The sequence below is a fragment of the Equus przewalskii genome, chromosome 6 (assembly GCF_037783145.1).
Source record: "Equus przewalskii isolate Varuska chromosome 6, EquPr2, whole genome shotgun sequence".
In the NCBI taxonomy this organism is placed as follows: domain Eukaryota; kingdom Metazoa; phylum Chordata; class Mammalia; order Perissodactyla; family Equidae; genus Equus; species Equus przewalskii.
Window position 1 is genome coordinate 76540346 of NC_091836.1, and position 20427 is coordinate 76560772.

Genomic DNA, 20427 nt, shown 5'->3' on the forward strand with positions numbered 1-20427 from the left:
CATAATGTATTATTGAGATATAGTTTTGGATTCCCTGTGTTAGAATTAAATTGTATGTGGACTTTTTACATCTATGCTCACAAGTAAGATTGATCTATGAGGACTGTTATATGTGTTATATTTTCTAATTCTGAAAAACAGACATATGTTATTGTCATAATTATAAATAATTGAATAAGCATTTTTTAAGTTAATATTTGCATGATGTCTTTTTTCATTTTTTTACTTTCAGACTACCTATATAGTTATATTTGATGTGAGTTTCTTAGGAACAGCATACAGTTGAGTCATGTTTTTAGCCCACTTTGCTAATCTCTGTCCTTTAATTTTATATCTATAGTGTTTTTGAATATATCTCTTTGTACGGGTTTTCTAGTAATTACTGTAGATATTACATTATAGATACCTAACTTATCGCGGTCTACTGTGTGGTAATTTTACCACTTTGAGTGAAGTATAGAAACCTTATCTTCTTTTACATTCCCTTGATCTCCCCTCTTTATAATTCTCTTACATATTTCTTCTATATACATCTAGAACCATATCAGATAGTGTTATAAATTTACTTCAAACATCAATCATAATTTAGAAAACTCAAGAGGAGAAGAAAAGTCTATTACATAAACCCATATTTTTGCTTATCATTTTACCAAGACATTTTGCTATTATATTATGAGGCTGAATCTTACTTAAACCTTCTGTTTTAGCGGGCTTCCTTTAACATTGCTCCTGCAGAGAAAGGGGGTGGGAGAGCCACCTCATGACTGCCAGCTGGGAGTGGAAATCCAGGCTGCCCCCATTGTCTCCACTGTCATCAGGATGGGGCTTTGTTATTGCTCAGCAGGGATGACAGTCCTGGCTCCCCACTAGACCTTCTCTAATACCACCCCAGCAGATGGGTAGGGGAACACGTTACAGCTGCTGAGGGGAGAAGTGTTTGTTTCCCACTCAAATGTTGTGCTGTGAATGGAGGTGGAGCCACGGTTTTTCCTTTAGTGTTCAGCTGGAGTAGATGGGTTATTGTCTAAGTCTTGCTAGACTGACTCTTTCTTGATCCTTTGGCTAACGAGAGCAGACTTTTGTTCAAGATTTTTTTGGTCAGTGCCTGTTGGCATTTCAATGTTGCTCACATCTTCAGCTCCAAGTCTGTGATATGTGAGGCAAAAAGAAAACCCAGTAAACTCACCACCATGACCTTCCTTGGGGTCTGAGGTACCTAGCTGGTCTACTTTCTTCTCTCCACCTTTCAGAAACTTCTTATGTTTCTTTCATAGATAACATCTAGGGTTTTTAGTGACACTTAATGGGAAGAGAAAGGAAGAGCATGTCTACTGCATCTTCTAGAAACAGAAGTTCCCTGATTTATTTTTTTCCTTTGTATTTGGGCTACAGTTTTTGTTCAGTTGTGGTATATAAGACTTGTTCTTAATTTGTTTTGTTTTTATCATTTTCTAGATTGGTTACTAAACAGAATTTCCCCCATCCTCAAAATTTAAAAAAAAAATTCATTAATATAAAGACGTGTTTTTGTGAATTTTTTAAAATTTATTTTTTTGTATTTAGGAATTCTTTCAGTTCAAAAACTCATGTGTTCCGTTAGCTCAGAGATGTTTATCCACCTCTGGTACTTCTTTGAATATTGTTTCTCTTCTTTCGCTTTGTTATGTCTGTCTGGAATGCCTATTTAATTGATTTTGTTTCCTGTGCTTTATTTCATTTTTCTTCTCATTATTTTTGTCTTTTCATAATTCTTCTCAGGAATTTGTGTACAATTTCTCAAACTATAACCAATTCACTAATTCAGCTTTCGTAAGTTTCTTAAATTTCTTTTTCAGTTTTCTTAAGTTTCTAGCACTGGGCTCCACACCCTTTTAATTTGATAATCATTGTTCCCCCCAGGTGGTCTTTTCTGACCGAAGACTGTCATTTTCATGACAATTTTTTCAATGTTCAATATCTTAAAGGGATTCGTTGAGAGTATGTGTTAAAAACAATTTAATGTCTCTCCAGTTTCTTCCAATCTCCTTTTTTCAAATTTAATTTAATTTTGAGGAACATTAGCCCTGAGCTAACATCTGCTGCCAATCCTCCTCTTTTTGCTGAGGAAGACTGGCCCTGAGCTAACATCTGTGCCATCTTCCTCTACTTTATGTGTGGGACGCCTACCACAGCATGGCTTGCCAAGCAGTGCCATGTCCACACCCGGGATCTGAACCGGCGAACCCCAGGCCGCTGAGAAGCAGAACGTGCAAACTTAACCGCTGCACCACCAGACCAGCCCCCAATCTCATTTTTCAAAACTGCTCTGATGTCTTGGATTCATCTGAATCTAAACTGTTGTGACTTCCTATCTCCCATGACTTTCTCTATTTACTTATTCTGAAAAACACAAGGCTGGCTTGTCTTGTAATGACAGTGGGAGAGTTTCTAATTGAGATTCCCTGTTTGCTGTATCATTGGTCATTTTATTTATTTTTTTTAAGTTGTACTGGTTTTTCTGAAGTTGAGCTCAAAACTGTAATTTCTTCATTTAATTTTTAGTGCTTCAGAGAAATCTTAGATCAGTCTGATCACTATTCTCTGGTAAGAATGATTTTTAGATGACATCATCTGCATAGATGTTTTAGAGTTTTAAATATAACCTTGAAATTCTAATTCTTCACCATGACCTGACTAATATTTAGCCTCTCTTCATTATTTAGCCTCTTTAGTGCTTGAAAATGGATTGTAAGTGAAAACAGATATTACTGAAGGGTGAGCACACCACCTGGTCTTCTTGAATCCATGTGTACAGCTTTTGATCTCTCCCTAAATCTACCCTATACCATCCATTCTCACAACAGTGTCAGAGTGATCTTTCTACACGGCATAAATGGCGATGTCACTTCCCTGCTTCAAATATTCAGGTGGCTTTTTTTATCTAAAGGATAAGGTCTAAGTTCCTTAACATAGAATCAAATTCTACTGATGTAACATATCCAAAGCATTGACTACATCCTTGTTTCTCTTTTACTTTGCGTCAGTTTGTGTTTTTACTGTTCCTAGTAATATTTTTAGTTCTGTTATTAAACTTGTTTTTTCTTACAACAGTTTCAGTCCAAATCCAATTCCTTTTTCATTTATTTTAGCCTCTTGGCCAATATCATTTTCCAATTTCATCTCATAATTTCTCCATTAGAATTCAATATTCTAGATTACCAAGATAGCTAGGAAAGAAGAGCCTCTTGATAATAAGTTGTGAATTAGAAACAAATAATACAAAATGGGGATCCAGTTGAGTCTGGACATCTTGAAGTTAGTGATGTTGATTTTCTTCATTCTCTTTTCCTCTGTCTTCACTGTGATTTTGCAGAAATTCCAATTCTAATTTTCTTAAGCATTGATGAGTTAATCTTTAGATCAAGGCAGAACAGTTCAAGGAAGCAAGATTCAGTAGAAATCGGAGGACTCTGGAATCTAACAAATGTAGTTTGGATTCCAGATCTGCAACTTTGATTGCTTTTCCTTTACTTCTCTGGGATCAGTTTCCTCATGTACGCAATGCACCTACATGAGGACAAAACCCATGCATATGTTAACTGTCCTCAATATATGCTGGCCCCCCATTCATCTCTCGAATTCTAGCCAGGAAAGAAAGATTCAGGAGGAGTATAAAAATTATTAGATGCATTATTCTTCATTATAACTGTGAATCTATTTCTAAAGTTTTGATAAATTCACATGTATGTGTTCTTTAATGAAATCATGAACATTGAGCCTTTTCTCAAAACTTTAGGTGTTTACAAGAATATCACTTTTTTTCAAAATGGTTCTGATTTGGTGTGACCTTTCTGTATATGTTAATGTGCAAATAGGAAAATATCAGCTCCTCTAGAAGCTGACCCAGGGCCATCTCAGAACTTCATCTCTGGCCATTCTTATTTATGTCTTTATTCTTAGACAACACAATGTCCTTCCTCTTCCAGCTGAGATCCTGCTCTGCCTCTTTTCCTGACACTAAGAAGGAATCTGAATAACAAATCTAGAATCTGACCCTTCAAATAAAAAATCTCTCTGCATGACCACTGCTAGAGATTCATTTCTATATCTATGGCTGAAGGAAACTGGACAAGAGTTAATGAGTTTATCCTCATGAGCTTCTCTTCCCTACCTGCTAAAATACAGTCCTTACTCTTCCTGACATTCTTAATCATTTACCTGGTCACCCTGATGGGAAACAACCTCATGATTCTGGTTACTTTGGCTGACCCCATGCTGCACAGTCCCATGTACTTCTTCCTCAGGAATTTGTCCTTCCTGGAGATTGGCTTCAACCTAGTCATTGTGCCCAAGATGCTGGGAACCCTGCTTGCCTGGGACACAACCATCTCCTTCCTTGGCTGTGCCACTCAGATGTATTTCTTCTTCTTCTTCGGAGTTGCTGAATGCTTCCTCCTGGCCACCATGGCGTACGACCGCTATGTAGCCATCTGCAATCCCTTGCACTACCCTGTCATCATGAACCAAAGGACACGTGCCAAACTGGCTGTTGCCTCCTGGTTTCCAGGCTTTCCTGTAGCTACAGTGCAGACCACGTGGCTCTTCAGCTTTCCATTCTGTGGCACGAACAAGGTGAACCACTTCTTCTGTGACAGCCCACCTGTGCTGAAGTTGGTCTGTGCAGACACAGCACTGTTTGAGATCTATGCGATCGTTGGAACCATTCTGGTTGTGATGATACCCTGCTTGCTGATCCTATGTTCCTACACTTGCATCAGTGCTGCCATCCTCAAGATTCCTTCAGCTAAAGGGAAACTTAAAGCCTTCTCTACCTGCTCCTCCCACCTTCTTGTTGTCTCCCTTTTCTATGTATCTTTAAGTCTCACCTACTTCAGGCCTAAGTCCAATAATTCTCCCGAGAGTAAGAAGCTACTGTCGTTATCTTACACTGTTGTGACTCCCATGTTGAACCCCATCATCTACAGCCTGAGAAATAATGAGGTGAAGAATGCCCTCAGCCGAACCTTCCGCAAGGCTTTAGGCCTCAGAAACTGCATCCCGTAGACACTGAGAAATAAGACTAAAGTTTACTGAATGAGGAACAATCAGTTTCATATTTGGGATTCCTCTGCCTCTCTCCTCATCTCCATTGGGATAAAATCCAGCTGCTGAAATGGCTATAGGAAAGCTCAATGGAGAGAAAACAGCACAGACATAGTTTAGACCTATTGCTACCACCTGGCAAACTCCTCTGCCTGTCCACTGCAGACTTACATTCTTTTTCTTATTTGTATTTCAAGACTTCTATAGACAAGTAATTCCAGATATTCACATTCCTGTGTCCACATTGTGAACAGAATGAAATTGCTTGTAATCCTAACTTGGGGACACACATAATTAAAAGAAGGCAAAACCCATCAAAAATCGTCTTGTAACTTTCTCTTCCTTTGGGCAAATCTTACTCCATTCATCAGATAGAAAACCCTGTGATCCTCCCAACGCATCTCTCTCCTCACTGTCTTATTTCAGTTCTCATGCCCTTGAGGCAGTGTTAGTTCTTTTAAGCTTACTTTTATGTAGTATGGATATAGAAAAGTGAATCAATAATCCCCATACTACATTTTTGTAACTCCAACAGTCACTTTATTCTTCATTCTATTTTTCCCAGGAAGAATGACCTGAGCTTCCATTGGCTCTCTCTCTATCCCATATTCAGGTTCTTATACCTCATTGAAGTAATATCATAAATTTCAATCATGATGCTGCTTTCATCCAAGCTTAAAATGGATACAGCTAACTCCAATGGAACTCTTCTTTAACCACAAAAGACTGCTCATTCTTTTTATAACTTCATAGTACTCTATTTTGTAAACATACCATAGTTTATTTGTCTTTTACAAATTATAAATCATACTGTAAAGAGTAGCTTTATGCATATATCTTTTTAAATATTTTTCCAGTGTATCTTACAGATAGAAATCTAGATATTGGATTTGTTGGACAAAGGGAAAATACAAGTGTAATGTTGCTATATATTGCAAATTTCCCTCCAAATCTATTTTACTTTTTTATACTCCCACCAGCAGTTTGTAAGGGTGCTTGTTTCCCCAAAGCCACATCAATGGCATTTGTCATCAAACATTTGAAATTTTGCTTATATACTAGCTAAAAAAAATAACTCAATTAAATTTTAATTTGAATGAAATAAATTTTCTAGAATATAGAAGAAATAGATGAGTAAATCAGAGAAAAGGCATGCATTTCATTCAGACTTCTGAACTCATAATTCAGATGATTAGCAGTTGGGGATGTCGTGGGATTCTATTTTCTCTACTTGAAAGGTTCTTTTCACCTGAATCCATCCATCCATCTTTCAAGGTCCCACTGAAATCCCTCAAGCAGCATACATTACTCTCTCCTATATGTAGCTATTCCAAGTTTATCAATAGATAAGCGACCTTTTTTTATATACTAAGCTATACTTATTTTTACGTTTGTCTTCCCTCAATGTACCTGTAACTCTTTGAAAATGAGAGCTGCACAAGAGTTTCTGCTTTATTATGACACAGACATTCCTGAAAACCTTATGTTTCACAAAACTCTGCACTAAAATTCCTATGGGGCAATAGGGTTAGGGAAGATCGCTCAAAATGTATGCGACTTTGAAGCTAGAGCGTTAATAGAAACAACGGCTGGGACCCAGAGAGACAACATAGACTGCCCAGGCATGCAGCTCAGTGAGGCTGGAGGCTGCCACAGAAGATGTTTAACATGCACAAAGCAGTAGAATGAAAATGCCAACAAGCCTTTACTTAGAACTAGGGTGTCTGGTGCTGAGACAATTCAGATGGAAGTGATGCCCTGAATCAGTGGGACAGCCCTTAAATGGTCATGAAAGTCAGTACCACTTTCCAGAAGCCAAAAGCTGCACAAATCCAGGGGGCCTTGCCTCTGGGAATGAAGCCTCAGATACAGGCACACTTTTAGAATTTTCTTAAAAAGAGCCAAGAGGCCACCTAATGCCAAGGCCTTAGGACATTTACTTCAGTGTTGAAGCTTATCACAAACCATCTATTCTGGTTTGCTTTGCCCAATAAAAACTTTCACATTACAATGAAATCATGTTCCAGTTTTTCAATAGTATATGAGAGATGAATAAATATATGGGTAATCCAGCGGAGAAATGATGGCGATAGGGAGTAAAGTGGTATCAGTAGAAATTAATTCTAAATAATTTTTAGTGGACGAATTGATGCGACTTGATGGTGGTTCGCATGTGGTGAAATACACTACTCAAGAGAGGGGGGTTGATTCTAGAGTAAGACCAATTCCTGTGGGAGAGCATAGGAGTCGGAAAGTCTAGAGGAGATCCATAGAGGAGGTATAAAAGGTTTTCTTTTTTTTTTTTTTCAGAGAGGTCAAGCCTAAAGCTTTTTCCTTCATATCCCTATTATAAATCTCCTTTCACCTTTTAGGAACATCTACGCCAAACCTGCAGCAACTGATCTTGCCTTGGGGCCAAAGGTTTTCATCATAGGCCAGGTTCTCCCAGAGTCAAATATGAAACCAAGGATTCAAGTGCAAGTGAGTCATTAAGGAAAAACCACTAGATAGGTGAGGAAAGTTGAGTAGAAACGGAGAAGAAGCTAAGAAAAAATATAATTTCTGGTGAAATCCCAGACTCAGCCTGGTCCAGTAGGGAACTCCAAAGCATAAATAAACCTCAGAGTTTGTTCTGCTTCGGGTCATAGGAAGTAGGCTTTTGTACTCCCACTCCAAACATCCACTGGCTACTGGTGGACTGTGGAGTAGAATTAAAACTTCCAGTCACCTCTGTCCCCTGAAGAGGGTCCCCAGTGCCCAGGGCATTCTTCTGAAGGTCTCAGATACAAGCTGTTAGAAGTAAAGCTTGTACAAGCTGAAGAATGATACACAGAGCTGGTCAAAGCGACTCAGGAGGTTTGAGGAGGAACTCCAACAGTATCCACTACAGCCTGCCCTTTATAAGTACTTTTCATCCTCTGAGTGAGTCAAGAAAAGACCCCAAAAGCTTTGACCAGAACATTTAAAAGTGGCCACTGAAAAAAATGACCACTGAAACCCTAAATCTAGAACTCAGTTCAATGTATGGTGACCTCTCCAACTACAACATCTACCCATCAGTGTGAGTTCTAATACATGTATTTTTCTCCAGATGAGTAATTTGAATCAAACACACAAATTCAAACACATCCCCAAGGATATTCATTAATCATCAGAAACAATAGAATCAAACACATAAGTATGAAATAAGTATTTTCTTATTTAATTCACCATTTTCAAGCTATCTTTATTTTTCACAATGGACTCAGAACCACACATCATTATATAGGGTGGTGATAGTCTTTTTCTTCATTTCACTTTTTACAAAAGGGGCCCCTTTGAGATTGCTGGGACTGAGAATGTAGGCTATGATGATTAATTTACCTCTTAAAGGCTTTTCTCTTAGCCATCCAAAGACATAGCTGAAGCTTTGGGGTTGCTGCTCATAATAACCATACTAAATTATAATCAAAGTTTCTCATACTCATAGTTATGTCCAAGAAAGTGGGAAATGGTGGTGCTATTTTTGCAGCTACATCATTTTCTTCTAGTTACATATTCATCACAGTTGTAAATTCAAATTTTTATATGGTTCTTTGATGTTTGTCTTCACCTCTAAACTGTATGTTACATGAGACCAGGGACACTGTCAATTAAATTTACTAGTGTAACCTCAGCGTCTGGTTCATGTTAGGCATATTTGTTGAATGAATGAATAAACATTCAAAGTAGATCTTACGCATTTGTTCATTGGTCATTGGAGTAATACAACAGCTTCTCCTCCAAATGCTAGTAAGCAGGACTTGGGAAGAAGGAGAGAATGAGAAGAATAGCAAAGAGAAGTCACGTAAGTATTTCTTCTGTCACATAATCTTGGGCTGTAATTCTAAGTAAACATAGGAGCTAACAGAGATTTAGATTATATACTAGACAAAGAAATGGGTTATCAAGGGGAACAATAAATAGCTATTCTTTTTTATCCACTGAGTCACCTCTCTATTATCACTTCTGTGGGAAATGTGAAGCATTTCTCTAGAGCAAAGTCCAATATGAACGTGTCATCCTAGTCAATCAAAATGGAAAATCTCAAGTTACATAGGTGGAGGATGTGGTGGAAGCTCAGTATTTTAAAGATGCCTTGTGGAAAAAGTCAGGCATATACGTGCAGGCACTGTGCTAGATGCTAAGCAAACAATAATGAACAAGTCAGATATGGTCACTGCTTTCAGTTAGAACAGGCAATCAAACATCATTTTCAGAAGCACAGTAAGAAATGTTTAGATATGCTTTAGAGTCTTTGGATGAAGCCTTAATCAGCTGGGAGAAACTTTTATCCCAAAGCACGGACTTCATCTTATCCCTTCAATTTCAATTCCTGTTCCAGACGAGTTAGGATTTTGAGATTGTTAGTCAGTCTTCTCTCTTCTCATCTTAACCAGGAGTTAATAGCCACTGCAGCCAACAGCATCCCTAACCATTTGCTTAGTTTTCATTAATATTCTCTACTAGGCTTAGACAATATTAATAGGCTCTCCTCCCCATGCCTGAAAACTTCTCCTGAGTCCAGGTCAGAAACACTTCTAAGAACCAGCCTGATGAGAATCAAAAGTGAGGAGAGATGTAAAAGAATACTGGCAAGAAGGGAAAGAAATCACTGTCTCAAGAAGATCTCTGCACCCCATGTTCATGGCAGAATTTTTCACCGTAGCCAAGACATAGAAACAAGCTAAGTGTCCATCAACAGATGAATGGATAAAGAAAACATGGTGCGAATATATATATAAAATGGGATACTAATCACCCTAAAAAAGAAGGAAATCCTACCATTTGCAACAACATTGATGGACTTTGAGGGTATTATGTAAGTGAAATAAGTCAGACTGAAAAAGACAAATACTGTATGGTCTCACTTACATGTGGAATCTGAAAAAGTCGAACTTACAGAAACAGAGAGTAGAATGGTGGTTGCCAGGGGCTGGGGGTGGGGTGAGCTGGGATGAAGAGAAGTTTGTCAAAGGGTACAAACTCAGTTATAAGATGAGTAAGTTCTGGGAATCTAATGCACAGCATGGTGACTATTGTTAACAACACTGTATTATATACTTGAAAGTTGCTAAGAGAGTAGTTCCTAAACGTTTTCACCACACACACACAAAAAGGTAATTGTGAGGTGATGGGCGTGTTAACTAACACTATTGTGCTAATCATTTCAAAATATATGCATGTACCAAATCATATACATTGTACACCTTAAACTTACACAATGTTGTATGTCAATTATACCTCAATAAAGCTGGAAACATAAAATTACGAAAAAAGAATACCAGCATGCTCCCCTAATCTCTCTCAGTTGGAAACCTTGGAGAATAGACAGACCGTGGACTTCTGTCCTTTTGTTCTTGTGGTCTCACAAGTGCAGGAAAAGTTGAAGCTTCAGTAAAGACCTTCCTCCAGTAATGGGATGGCAGCATCTCCATGAATTTTTGCACTCCTGGGAACTCCTCAAAACTCACACCTGTCAGAAAGTGAACCTACGACTTCACCTAAGGAAAAGGAAGCATTGGGGGAATCACTTCCCTATGGTAAACAGCAGAGACTGAAATAGTCCTGAGACCCAGCCTGGTATCCTCTAGAGTGATTGACACAGCCAGCCCAGAGCTTCTTTGGAGTGACTAATGCTGCACAACTCAGAGCCTCTTTACAGGGACAAACCCAGCTTCTCTGGAATGTGACACAGACACTCACTCATGGGAGGTAAGTAAAGGGTGAGAGCACAGGGCACAGACTCGAAGTCTCTTGTAAAGAGTCAAACACCTACATATGAAATAAATATTTTCTTATTTAATTCATCATTTTCAAGGCATCTTTATTTTTCACAATGGATAGAACCACACATCATTATATAGGGCAGTGACAGTTTTTTCTTCATCTCCACTTTTACATCTTTTTTCATCTCCAGGCACTTCCCCTCTACAACTCTTTCCTTACTTGTAGGGGAAAACAGATGGAAAATTCAAAACAGAAAAGAAAGATAAAAGATATGAAAGAAAGAAAGGAAAGCCTAGACCAAAAGAAGGAAATATAAAGGGAGAGGTTGGAGAAGGATCAAGACAAATGAAGGGATATATGGAATTACAACTACGGGAAGGAGACAGATGCTGAGTCATGAATCATGCTTTCATAGTATGTTTCTTGCAGCCATCGAGTCCTAAGAAGATGCATGAGGGGACCATTTCAGAGGACAAGAGAAAAGTAAAAGCCAAGCAAGTGGGACTCTGAGCCCCTGCTGCTGCCATCGTTCATCTTCTGGATTTAAGTGTTGAGATTCCCTGTAAGATTTGGTTTGAGAAAAAAGGGAGGGGCAACTCTGCTTTTAAAGTAAAAAACCTATTGTTAGGCATATGCAGGTTCCCTTCAGCTTCATTAAGTGAATATTCAGAGATTCTCTTTGATAGCTTCTGAATTTTGAGCCTGAGAACCTTTTCTCTCCTAGCCTTTTGCCATGTGTTGGCTGGTGTCTAAGAAGTGTCATCTAATTGTATGTCATTAGGAAATTCTCAAACTATGTTGTTCCACGGTTTTCCTCTGGTTTCAACTGTCATGGGTCTCGGCTACACTTCACTGGATTGTTTTCTATCTATCCGACGCTGCTTTACCAAAAGGTTTGATTTAGAGTCTTTTGGAAACTATGGAAACTATAATGATAACGATAATAATAGTAATCACAATAAGAAGTCAAGTTTGTGTAGTTTTATAATTCTACGTTTATTCCCATATCTCTTACCAGACTATAATTTAAAACATTGTTAAAAAGATTTTTTTACAAACACTTTAATCCATCGTGGATTCACTAAGAATTTCACAACTAAGAACTTCATTAACTTTTTAAGATAAATATTAGTTGTTAAGCCAATTAATTAATGTTATTAAGATAAATGTTCAATATTCAATAAATATTTATTGTTACTTTGTAGGTACCAGGCAATGCAATGTAGATACAATGATGTATACCATTTGTTTTGTGTCTTCAAGGAGTGCACAATTTGCAGGAGAGGACACATAAAAATAATTATGATATAAAACCATTGTTACAATAAGGGTATTTTTAAATGCTATGAGGAGCACAAGGGAGAGAGCAATTCATTATACCCATTTGGGGGATGAAGATGGTCAGAAAAGGCTTTTCAAGGAAGTTGACATTAGATCTTGGATTAAAGAATGTGTTTGATATGGTTTATCTGCATTTCACTAAGGTATTTGATAAACTCTTTCATGAGATCTTTATAACTACATTAAAAAGATATATTCCAGGTGAAAGCACATATAACTGTATTTATTTATACCCTACCCATGTCTGAAATGATTTAAAGTTGTTGATAGGAAAAAATAGGTAGTTTTGCTATTTGCCCAAAAAGTAGAGATTAAAAAATTGGTGTCAACCCATTTTGGGTATGGCTTAAGTGATATGCCACAGAGTTGTGGCTTGGTCCTGGGAAACATTTTGATTAAATATTAGGAGAGTGGACATCCATGCACACTGAGTGAAGCAAAGCTGTTGTAATAAAGTTTTAAAAATATTTTCTTAGAACATAGCAAAAAAATTTAAATAAAATAAATATTCATTCCAAGATAAAACCTAAAGTAACACCCATAAATCACACATACACACACACACACACACACACACACACGCAGGTCTTACTTGGCTGTAGGCTCCACTAGAGACCCAATAGTGTCATCAAACTGCTATAAAAATAATTAAACCTTTGGCAACATTAATTTCTTTTTTTTTTTTTTTGAGGAAGATTATCCCTGAGCTAACTGCTGCCAATCCTCCTCTTTTTGCTGAGGAAGACTGGCCCTGAGCTAACATCCTTGCCCATCTTCCTCTACTTTATACGTGGGACGCCTACCACAGCATGGCGTGCCAAGCGGTGCCAGTCCGCACCTGGGATCCAAACCAGCGAACCCCGGGCCACCGAGAAGCAGAATGTGCTAACTTAACCGCTGCACCACCAGGCCAGTCCTACATTAATTTCTAAGTACTTGGAGCTAAGCACTCTGCTAGGTGCAAAAGATGCAATGATAAATGAGCAGGTTTTCCTCATGGCATTAGCAACTAGATAATATAAGTAGATGCACACATACACAATTATATAGTGCTTTAATAGAGGTTTTCACAAGGTGTTATCAGAGAGTGAATAATCCCTTGATTAGGCCAAGGGAGTAGAGGGAAACTTCACAAAGCAAATGGTGTTTCAGCTGGACTTGCAAGATGAGCAGAAAGTTATACATAACTGCAGGAAGAGGTTTCCAAAAGTAGAGAGCTACATGCACAAATGCAAGGAGGAGGGAGAGAACAGGATGTGTGCACAGAACAGAGAGCATTCTCATGTGACCAGAACACTGGCTGTGCAGAGGATTTGAAGCTGGAAAAATAAGTATATATCAGAGAAAAAGACCTTTTTAACAGGTTTGTACTTATCCCAGGAACAGTAGGGAGTGATTGAAAGATGTTAAGCAGGTAACTACCTTAGAGTTGCTGTCAGATCACACACAAGTCAAGGATAGGTTGAAGAGAATGAGTTGGAATCAAGTTCCTACAAATATTCCAGGCCAGAGAAAATAAGAGCCAGAATCTAAAGATGTTGTGGTAGGGATGGAGAATGTGGCACTGAATCAGTGTTTAGGAGGAAAAATAATCAAGTTTAGGGGCTGAATTAAAGGATTTTTACCCCAGATCCTGGGTTATACAGCAGGTGGTATCATTTGCTGAAGCAGGGTAGACAAAAGGAGGAGGCTTGGGATGGAAGAGGCAATGAGTGTAATTTATAACTCTCACCACTCTTTAAATCTGTGTAAATTGGATGAGGCTGTGTTGTTGATGTACGTAGACGTTTCTGTCTAAGTTCCTTATGAATGGGTCCCACCGTGCCTACATTCGATCTAAACAGATCTTTCCCTGATTATTTTCCATGTTTTTCTTCATTCTTCATTCATTCGTTCAATAACAATTTACTGGGCTTCTACCTTTCTAGGCACTGGGATAAAAAGTTGAATAAGACAATTTCTACTCTCAAGGAGTATACTATCTAGAATATGAGATGGAGACATAAATTAATGATTATTCTAAGATAAAGACTATGAAAGTGATATTCCAGGGCTCCAGTGTTGCTAATACATTAAAACATAAAATGCCCCTCTCTAGAAATTGTCTTGCTTTTTGCTCTCTTAGTACCAACCTGTGCCAAACACTCCTGCTTGCCCTCACCTGTGACCTCAGATGATTATTATTCTCAGAAAGTGAGTGAAAGTGTCAACTGATGAGTAGAGCCATGACTTGAAGTCAGACTGCCCAGGATGCATAGCCTGAAGCCACACTTGCTGGCTGTCTAACCTTGGAAAAATTATTCAACTTCTCAGTGCCTCCCTGGCAAAAATTCTAAAATAGAGTTTTCTTACTGTTTTAGCTCTTTACCACCCTCATTCTTTCACCACCCTGACTTCACGTCTTGCGCCTGCTCAGTACTTTACTCAAACATCATCTTCTCAGGGAAGCCTTCTTTGACCCTCCCCCCATCCAAAATGTCTATCCCCTCTCCAGTGCTTTATTCTTCTCCATTGTTCTTATCATCTAACATGCTATACATTCTATTTACATAATCTGTTTATAATCTGTCTTCCCTACTAGAAAATGAGTTCTATGAGGGCAGATACTTTTGTTTATTTCATTTACTAATGTACCATCTTCAGTATCTGGAAGAGTGTCCGGCACACAAAAGATAATCAGTATTTATTGAATAAATTATTGTTTTCTCTTAGAGGTTGAAAAGCAGGGACTACAGTGAGTTTGGGCAATGGGTTAGATAAGAAGTAGATTTTGGAAGGTAGGTCTAGCATCAAATCATAATAATCATAGTGGTTAGCGTTTATTGAGCATATATTTATGTGCCAGTCACCACGCAAGTGTGTGAGATTTATTCCTTCATTTAAGTTTATAGTCATCAGAAAGAATTGCAGGATCCCAATTTTGAAGTTTAGTTATTGATGTAATGATGAAACCTTCTATTCTTCTATTTCTTTTTCATAGAATTTAATATTATTTGTCACACTTGCATATTTGAGTTGGTCTTTATTAACATGTAAAATCTAAGCTTCATACTTCTTGGGAGTCAAGACACCGGCTAACCAAGAGAAGCTGATTAAAGGGTTTATACTTAACACGCCTAGATTCTCTCCAGGGTTGGACACTATTGGAGTCTATGTTCCCTTTGTCTGATCACAAATAGCCACATGGAGAACATTTAGCCCTGGGATCAAAATAAACCACAGTTTCCATATTATGTGTCTTGTTTAAATTGCAAGTGTCTGAATTTAGAAATGAAGATCCCTCCAGTATACTGAAATCTTCCTGAATATGGGCTACTCGAGATTAGGACACATTTAGGTCTCTTCTTCAGGGATCACTGATAACTCTTGGTTCACTTTCGTTGATTTTCTCCATCTCAACCTTTTGTTTTGCAGAAAACATCCCCTGGCTCATCTCACCATCTTTCATTGTGCATCAAGACCTCTCTTTTCAGAAAGGCTTGGCCTGACTTGTTTTTTAGCACCACTGACTGTTGAAGAGAGAGGGTAGGAGCACAAAAGTGAAGCTGTGACTTTGGCCATCCTCTATAGAGCAGAGCAAAGTCAGGAGATATAGAGATATATATGGTATACCTCAATTCAGTCTGAAAACAAAGTTAGTATTCCAAAAATTGTGAATCCAACAGTCAGACTTGTTTTTTACATTTTGGAAAGTACAGTTGTTTGATCTTCAACAATTGTAACAAGGAAGGTGGAGAATTAGGCCATAGGAGGTTCCCTTTCTAAGGGTATAATAGAGGTCTAACTACCATATGGAGACTTCTTATACCTTCCTGGAGTGTGAATGCCCAGTGAAATCCGAGGCAGAAGAATGACGTGGGGAAACTGGACAATTGTCAGTGAGTTTGTTCTTGTGAGCTTCTCAGCCTTGTCCTCTGAGCTACAAGCTCTACTCTTTCTCCTTTTTTTGACTATTTACCTGGTTACCTTAATGGGCAATGTCCTCATCATTCTGGTCACTACAGCTGACTCTTCCCTACAAAGTCCTATGTACTTCTTCCTCAGGAACTTGTCCTTCCTGGAAATAGGTTTCAACTTGGTCATTGTGCCCAAGATGCTGGGGACCCTGATCATTCAAGGCACAACCATCTCTTTCCTTGGCTGTGCAACTCAGATGTATTTCTTCTTCTTCTTTGGGGCTGCTGAGTGCTGCCTCCTGGCCACAATGGCATATGACCGCTATGTGGCCATCTGCGACCCTTTGCGCTACCCAGTGATCATGGGCCACAGGGCCTGTGCCCAGCTGGCAACTGCCTCTTGGTTCTCAGGGTTTCCAGTGGCCACTGTGCAAACCACATGGATTTTCAGCTTCCCTTTTTGTGGCCCTAACAGAGTGAACCACTTCTTTTGTGACAGCCCTCCAGTCATTGCACTGGTCTGTGCTGATACCTCACTGTTTGAGCTGGAGGCTCTGACAGCCACTGTCCTATTCATCCTCTTGCCTTTCTTGCTGATCCTGGGGTCCTATGTCCGCATCCTCTCCACTATCTTCAGGATGCCCTCAGCTGAGGGGAAACGCAAGGCCTTCTCCACCTGTTCCTCTCACCTCCTGGTTGTCTCCCTCTTCTATAGCACTGCCATCCTTACATATTTCCGACCCCGGTCCAGCAACTCTCCTGAGAGCAAGAAGCTGTTGTCACTCTCCTACACGGTTGTGACTCCCATGTTAAATCCCATCATCTACAGCTTAAGGAATAGTGAAGTGAAGGCTGCACTGAGGCGGGTCATCCGAAGGACCCTGGACCCTCAGAAACTATGACTGACTTAGATGGAAACTGAAGGGGTAGAATGCAAGGACAAAGGAAAGAAAAACAAATTCCTCAAATGGGTTTTTGGTCTTTACTCTTTCCAGGAGTCACAGCATACCCACTGGGATTTTGGACTTTCCACTAGGATCCATTTCTGAATGAAAGAACATGAGTGATGAAAGGAAGAACTTCAGTAGGCCCAATATTCTATGGGACTGTGGTACCAGCGTCTCTGAGGATGCTGCTAGTTTACATAGATTAGGAGCCTACCTGAAGGTTGACAACTTCACTACAATTTGCCATTTTTTAATTTGTTTTAACTTTTCTTGAACTTCTTCATCCATGTCATTTTATAATCTTCTGCTTTACTTTCTTTTATTTGTCCAAAAATTCTATCTGGAATTTTCAAGTATATTTTTGTTTACAAAGTAACATTATGATAATAATGATAATAGATAGTACAGTGTGTGTTTTTCATTTTTTTATTAATTTTTTCAACAAATTTTGAGTTTGAACTCATAATTTCAACAAATTTTTATTCAGCATTCAGTATGTGTCAGACTCTGTTTAGGCCCTGAAGACATATTGGTGAATAAAACAGACAAGTTTCTTGACTCGTGGAATTTACATTTTAGAGAGAATGAGAGATAATAAAAAGATACTTAGAAAGCTCCATTGGCTTATAAAGTACACATGTTTTGAGGGCTAGCAACTGAGAACTTCTTCATCTGCTACATTATTTGGTCTATGCCTTCTCTGGAGAAAGACGAAGTCTAAGTGGACAAATTATAGGAAACTGCTATGAATAACCCAAAGACTTTTTGTTTATTAGGTTTTTTTTGTAATCTTACTGTGATTGGATGAAATCAACTGTCCTTTTTAAGCTTGCATCTCACTCAACCAATGTAGCTGCCCCTCTTTATGATTTAGTTCAGTGAACATAGTCCAATTCTGGGCTCTTGGCAAATAACAGACTTGGGACATGGGCACCATAGCTTTGTATAAACTATTCATAAGAAATTATTGATAATTAAAAGAGTAAAATAACGTTTACTGCATAGGCATGTCCTCTCCATAAACTCTATAAAAAAACCCTACCTCTGTGTGCCATCACGGTATCAGAACCAGTTCAACCTCCTACACAGGGTGTCCTTCAGCTCTCATTCAACAAGGGCTCCAGAAGAGCAGCACATTCTGAAATATCACCATAATAATTTGCAAATGAAAAAGAAGATCATGGGGTTCTATTTGCATGATGGCAATCCCACAACCAAGCAGACTGGCACCATTATAAATGTGTAGTCTCCAATTTTAGCCATGCTTTAATCACTCCTTCACATTCATTTTACTTATCTTGGTATGGTAGGCAGAATAATGGCCCCTCAACAATGTCCACATCCTAGTCCCCAGAACCTGTAAATATATTACCTTACATGGTAAAAAGGACTTTGTTGATGTGATTAAATTAAGGATCTTCAGATGGGGAGGTTATCTCGGATTTTGGGGGGGATATAGTAATAGAAAAGCAAAAGGTGGGTAGAGAATAAGCTTGAAGTATTTATCCCCAGGGCTTCCTTGCCTCCATGTACCTTATTCCACAGCTCCTGTCCGGTGGCCCTTTACATACAGCTACCCTCTTCCTCTTGATCCTTCGGGCCCAGGGTTGGTAACAGCTCTCACTCTTGCTGGCCCTGGGAAGTCACTATTTCTTGTTGGTTTCCAAAACCCTGTCTTTACCCTTCCTTGCTAGATACAATACTTCTGTCTCTAATAAGGTTGTGAGAAGAAGGACAGCAGAGCTCACATATTGTGCCCCCTCATACACATACCTTTATAACCCACCTCAAATACACATGCAGGTGATGTGCATGCACACATACATGTAGCACCTAGCTCACAGTAAGTGATCAAGTGATGTTTATTAAATTATTGATTATTTGATGATGCAAAAAGATTTAAAAATACCAAAAGATACAGGAGTTGGAGTAGGATCTGGGATAGATAGATAGTAATATATAGAATGATAAAAAAGATAGATTTTACAGGTTCCAGGGTTTATAAAATATGAATGTTTCTCAGGCGTTTTCCTAACTCAAGTGCCAAAAGACCATGGTCCATGAGATATTGTCCTTATTCTAGAAAGGAACTTCTGGATGAAGAATTGGAGGGCGGATCCACAGCCAGGCACAAGGATAAGAATCGTACTATATTCGTCTTGCTCAGGGAACTACTCAGTAAGTCTTATGAGTAGGGAGCCAAGAAGGTGTCATTATCAGTGGAAAATTCCAAGCCTGCATGGAATATTTCTTGTGGCTACTTTCCTCAGAGCTGCCTTCACATCTCTGTTCCTCAGGCTGTAGATCAGGGGGTCAAGCATGGGGGTCACCATTGCATAGAACACAGACACCAGTTTTTCCTGTTCTTCGGAAGACTTTGGTGTCATGTACATGACAATTCCTGACCCATAAAAAAGAATGACAACCATGAGGTGGGCGCCACAGGTAGAGAACGCCTTGAGCCTTCCCTCAGCTGCCTTCATCCTGACCACAGTCTCTATGATGCGGCCATAGGAGATCAGAATTAGAGAAACAGGTATGAGGAGAATCATGACACCCATGAGGAAAATGACCATCTCTGAAGTGCGGGTGTCTGTGGATGCCAAGATCAACAATGCAGGGGCCTCACAAAAGAAATGAGCAATACTATTACAGCCTTGGTAGGGTAGCTTCAGTGTGAAGGTGGTGTCCACTAGAGACACCAGAACACCAATGACCCATGATCCTGCAGCCAGCCGGGCACACACTCTCCACGTCATGATGCTAGGGTAATGCAAAGGGTTGCAGATGGCTACATACCGATCATAAGACATCACTGCCAGAAGGGCACACTGTGTACACCCAAAAATGAGGAAGAGTAGAAGCTGAGCAGCACAACGTGTGAATGAAATGGGCTTCTTCCTGGATAGCAGGTGGGCTAGGGCCTGCGGAACGATGTTGGTAGAAAAGCAGAGGTCAGCCAGTGATAAGTTGAAGAGAAAAAAATACATGGGTGTGTGAAGCTGGGAGTCAACCTGAACAAGGGACATGAGAAGCAGATTTCCAAGCACAGCGACCAGGTAGACACCCAGGAATAAGATGAATAGCAGCTGCTGGGTGTGTGGGTCATCAGAGAGTCCCAGAAGGAGGAATTCTGTCACTTGTGTCTGATTTGTCTGTGTCATAGTTTGCTCTTTTCTCAGTATAGAGTCACTACACACTACATATATGTGTGTATAACCTATAAAATTATATAATTCATCATTGGAGAGCTTAAGAATTGTCCCAATAACTACCAACCATTTCAAGAATCCACTTTATAAGGTTTTTAGAAGATGATCAGGCTGCTTTAGTTAGAATGTTTTCAATGTGGCAAAACTTAATACTTTATAAAATGATGCATTCATTTTAACTATCATCTGGCAAGTGAAGAG

General features: G+C 39.1%; 3 protein-coding genes across 4 annotated transcripts; 2 read left to right on the forward strand and 1 right to left on the reverse strand.

Moving 5' to 3' along the window:
* The first annotated feature begins 4089 nt into the window (after positions 1-4089).
* Positions 4090-7220, forward strand: LOC103542854 (olfactory receptor 10A2). Of its 2 annotated transcripts, XM_070626727.1 has the most exons (2): positions 4117-5013; positions 7197-7220. In XM_070626727.1, exons 1-2 carry the CDS (start codon positions 4132-4134, stop codon positions 7218-7220), a joined length of 906 nt encoding a protein of 301 aa, XP_070482828.1. In that variant the 5' UTR covers positions 4117-4131. The 2 variants fall into 2 exon arrangements, with proteins under 2 accessions (XP_008508010.2, XP_070482828.1); XM_008509788.2 differs by lacking the exon at positions 7197-7220 and having other exon boundaries at positions 4090-5043.
* An 8774-nt stretch (positions 7221-15994) lies between these two features.
* Positions 15995-16969, forward strand: OR10A4 (olfactory receptor family 10 subfamily A member 4). Its single transcript, XM_008509787.2, has one exon. It carries the CDS (start codon positions 15995-15997, stop codon positions 16967-16969), a length of 975 nt encoding a protein of 324 aa, XP_008508009.2.
* Positions 16970-19230: 2261 nt separating this feature from the next.
* LOC103542855 (olfactory receptor 2D2-like) lies at positions 19231-20178 on the reverse strand. Its single transcript, XM_070626151.1, has one exon. The coding sequence runs from the start codon at positions 20176-20178 to the stop codon at positions 19231-19233; it is 948 nt and encodes a 315-aa protein (XP_070482252.1).
* Positions 20179-20427: the final 249 nt, after the last annotated feature.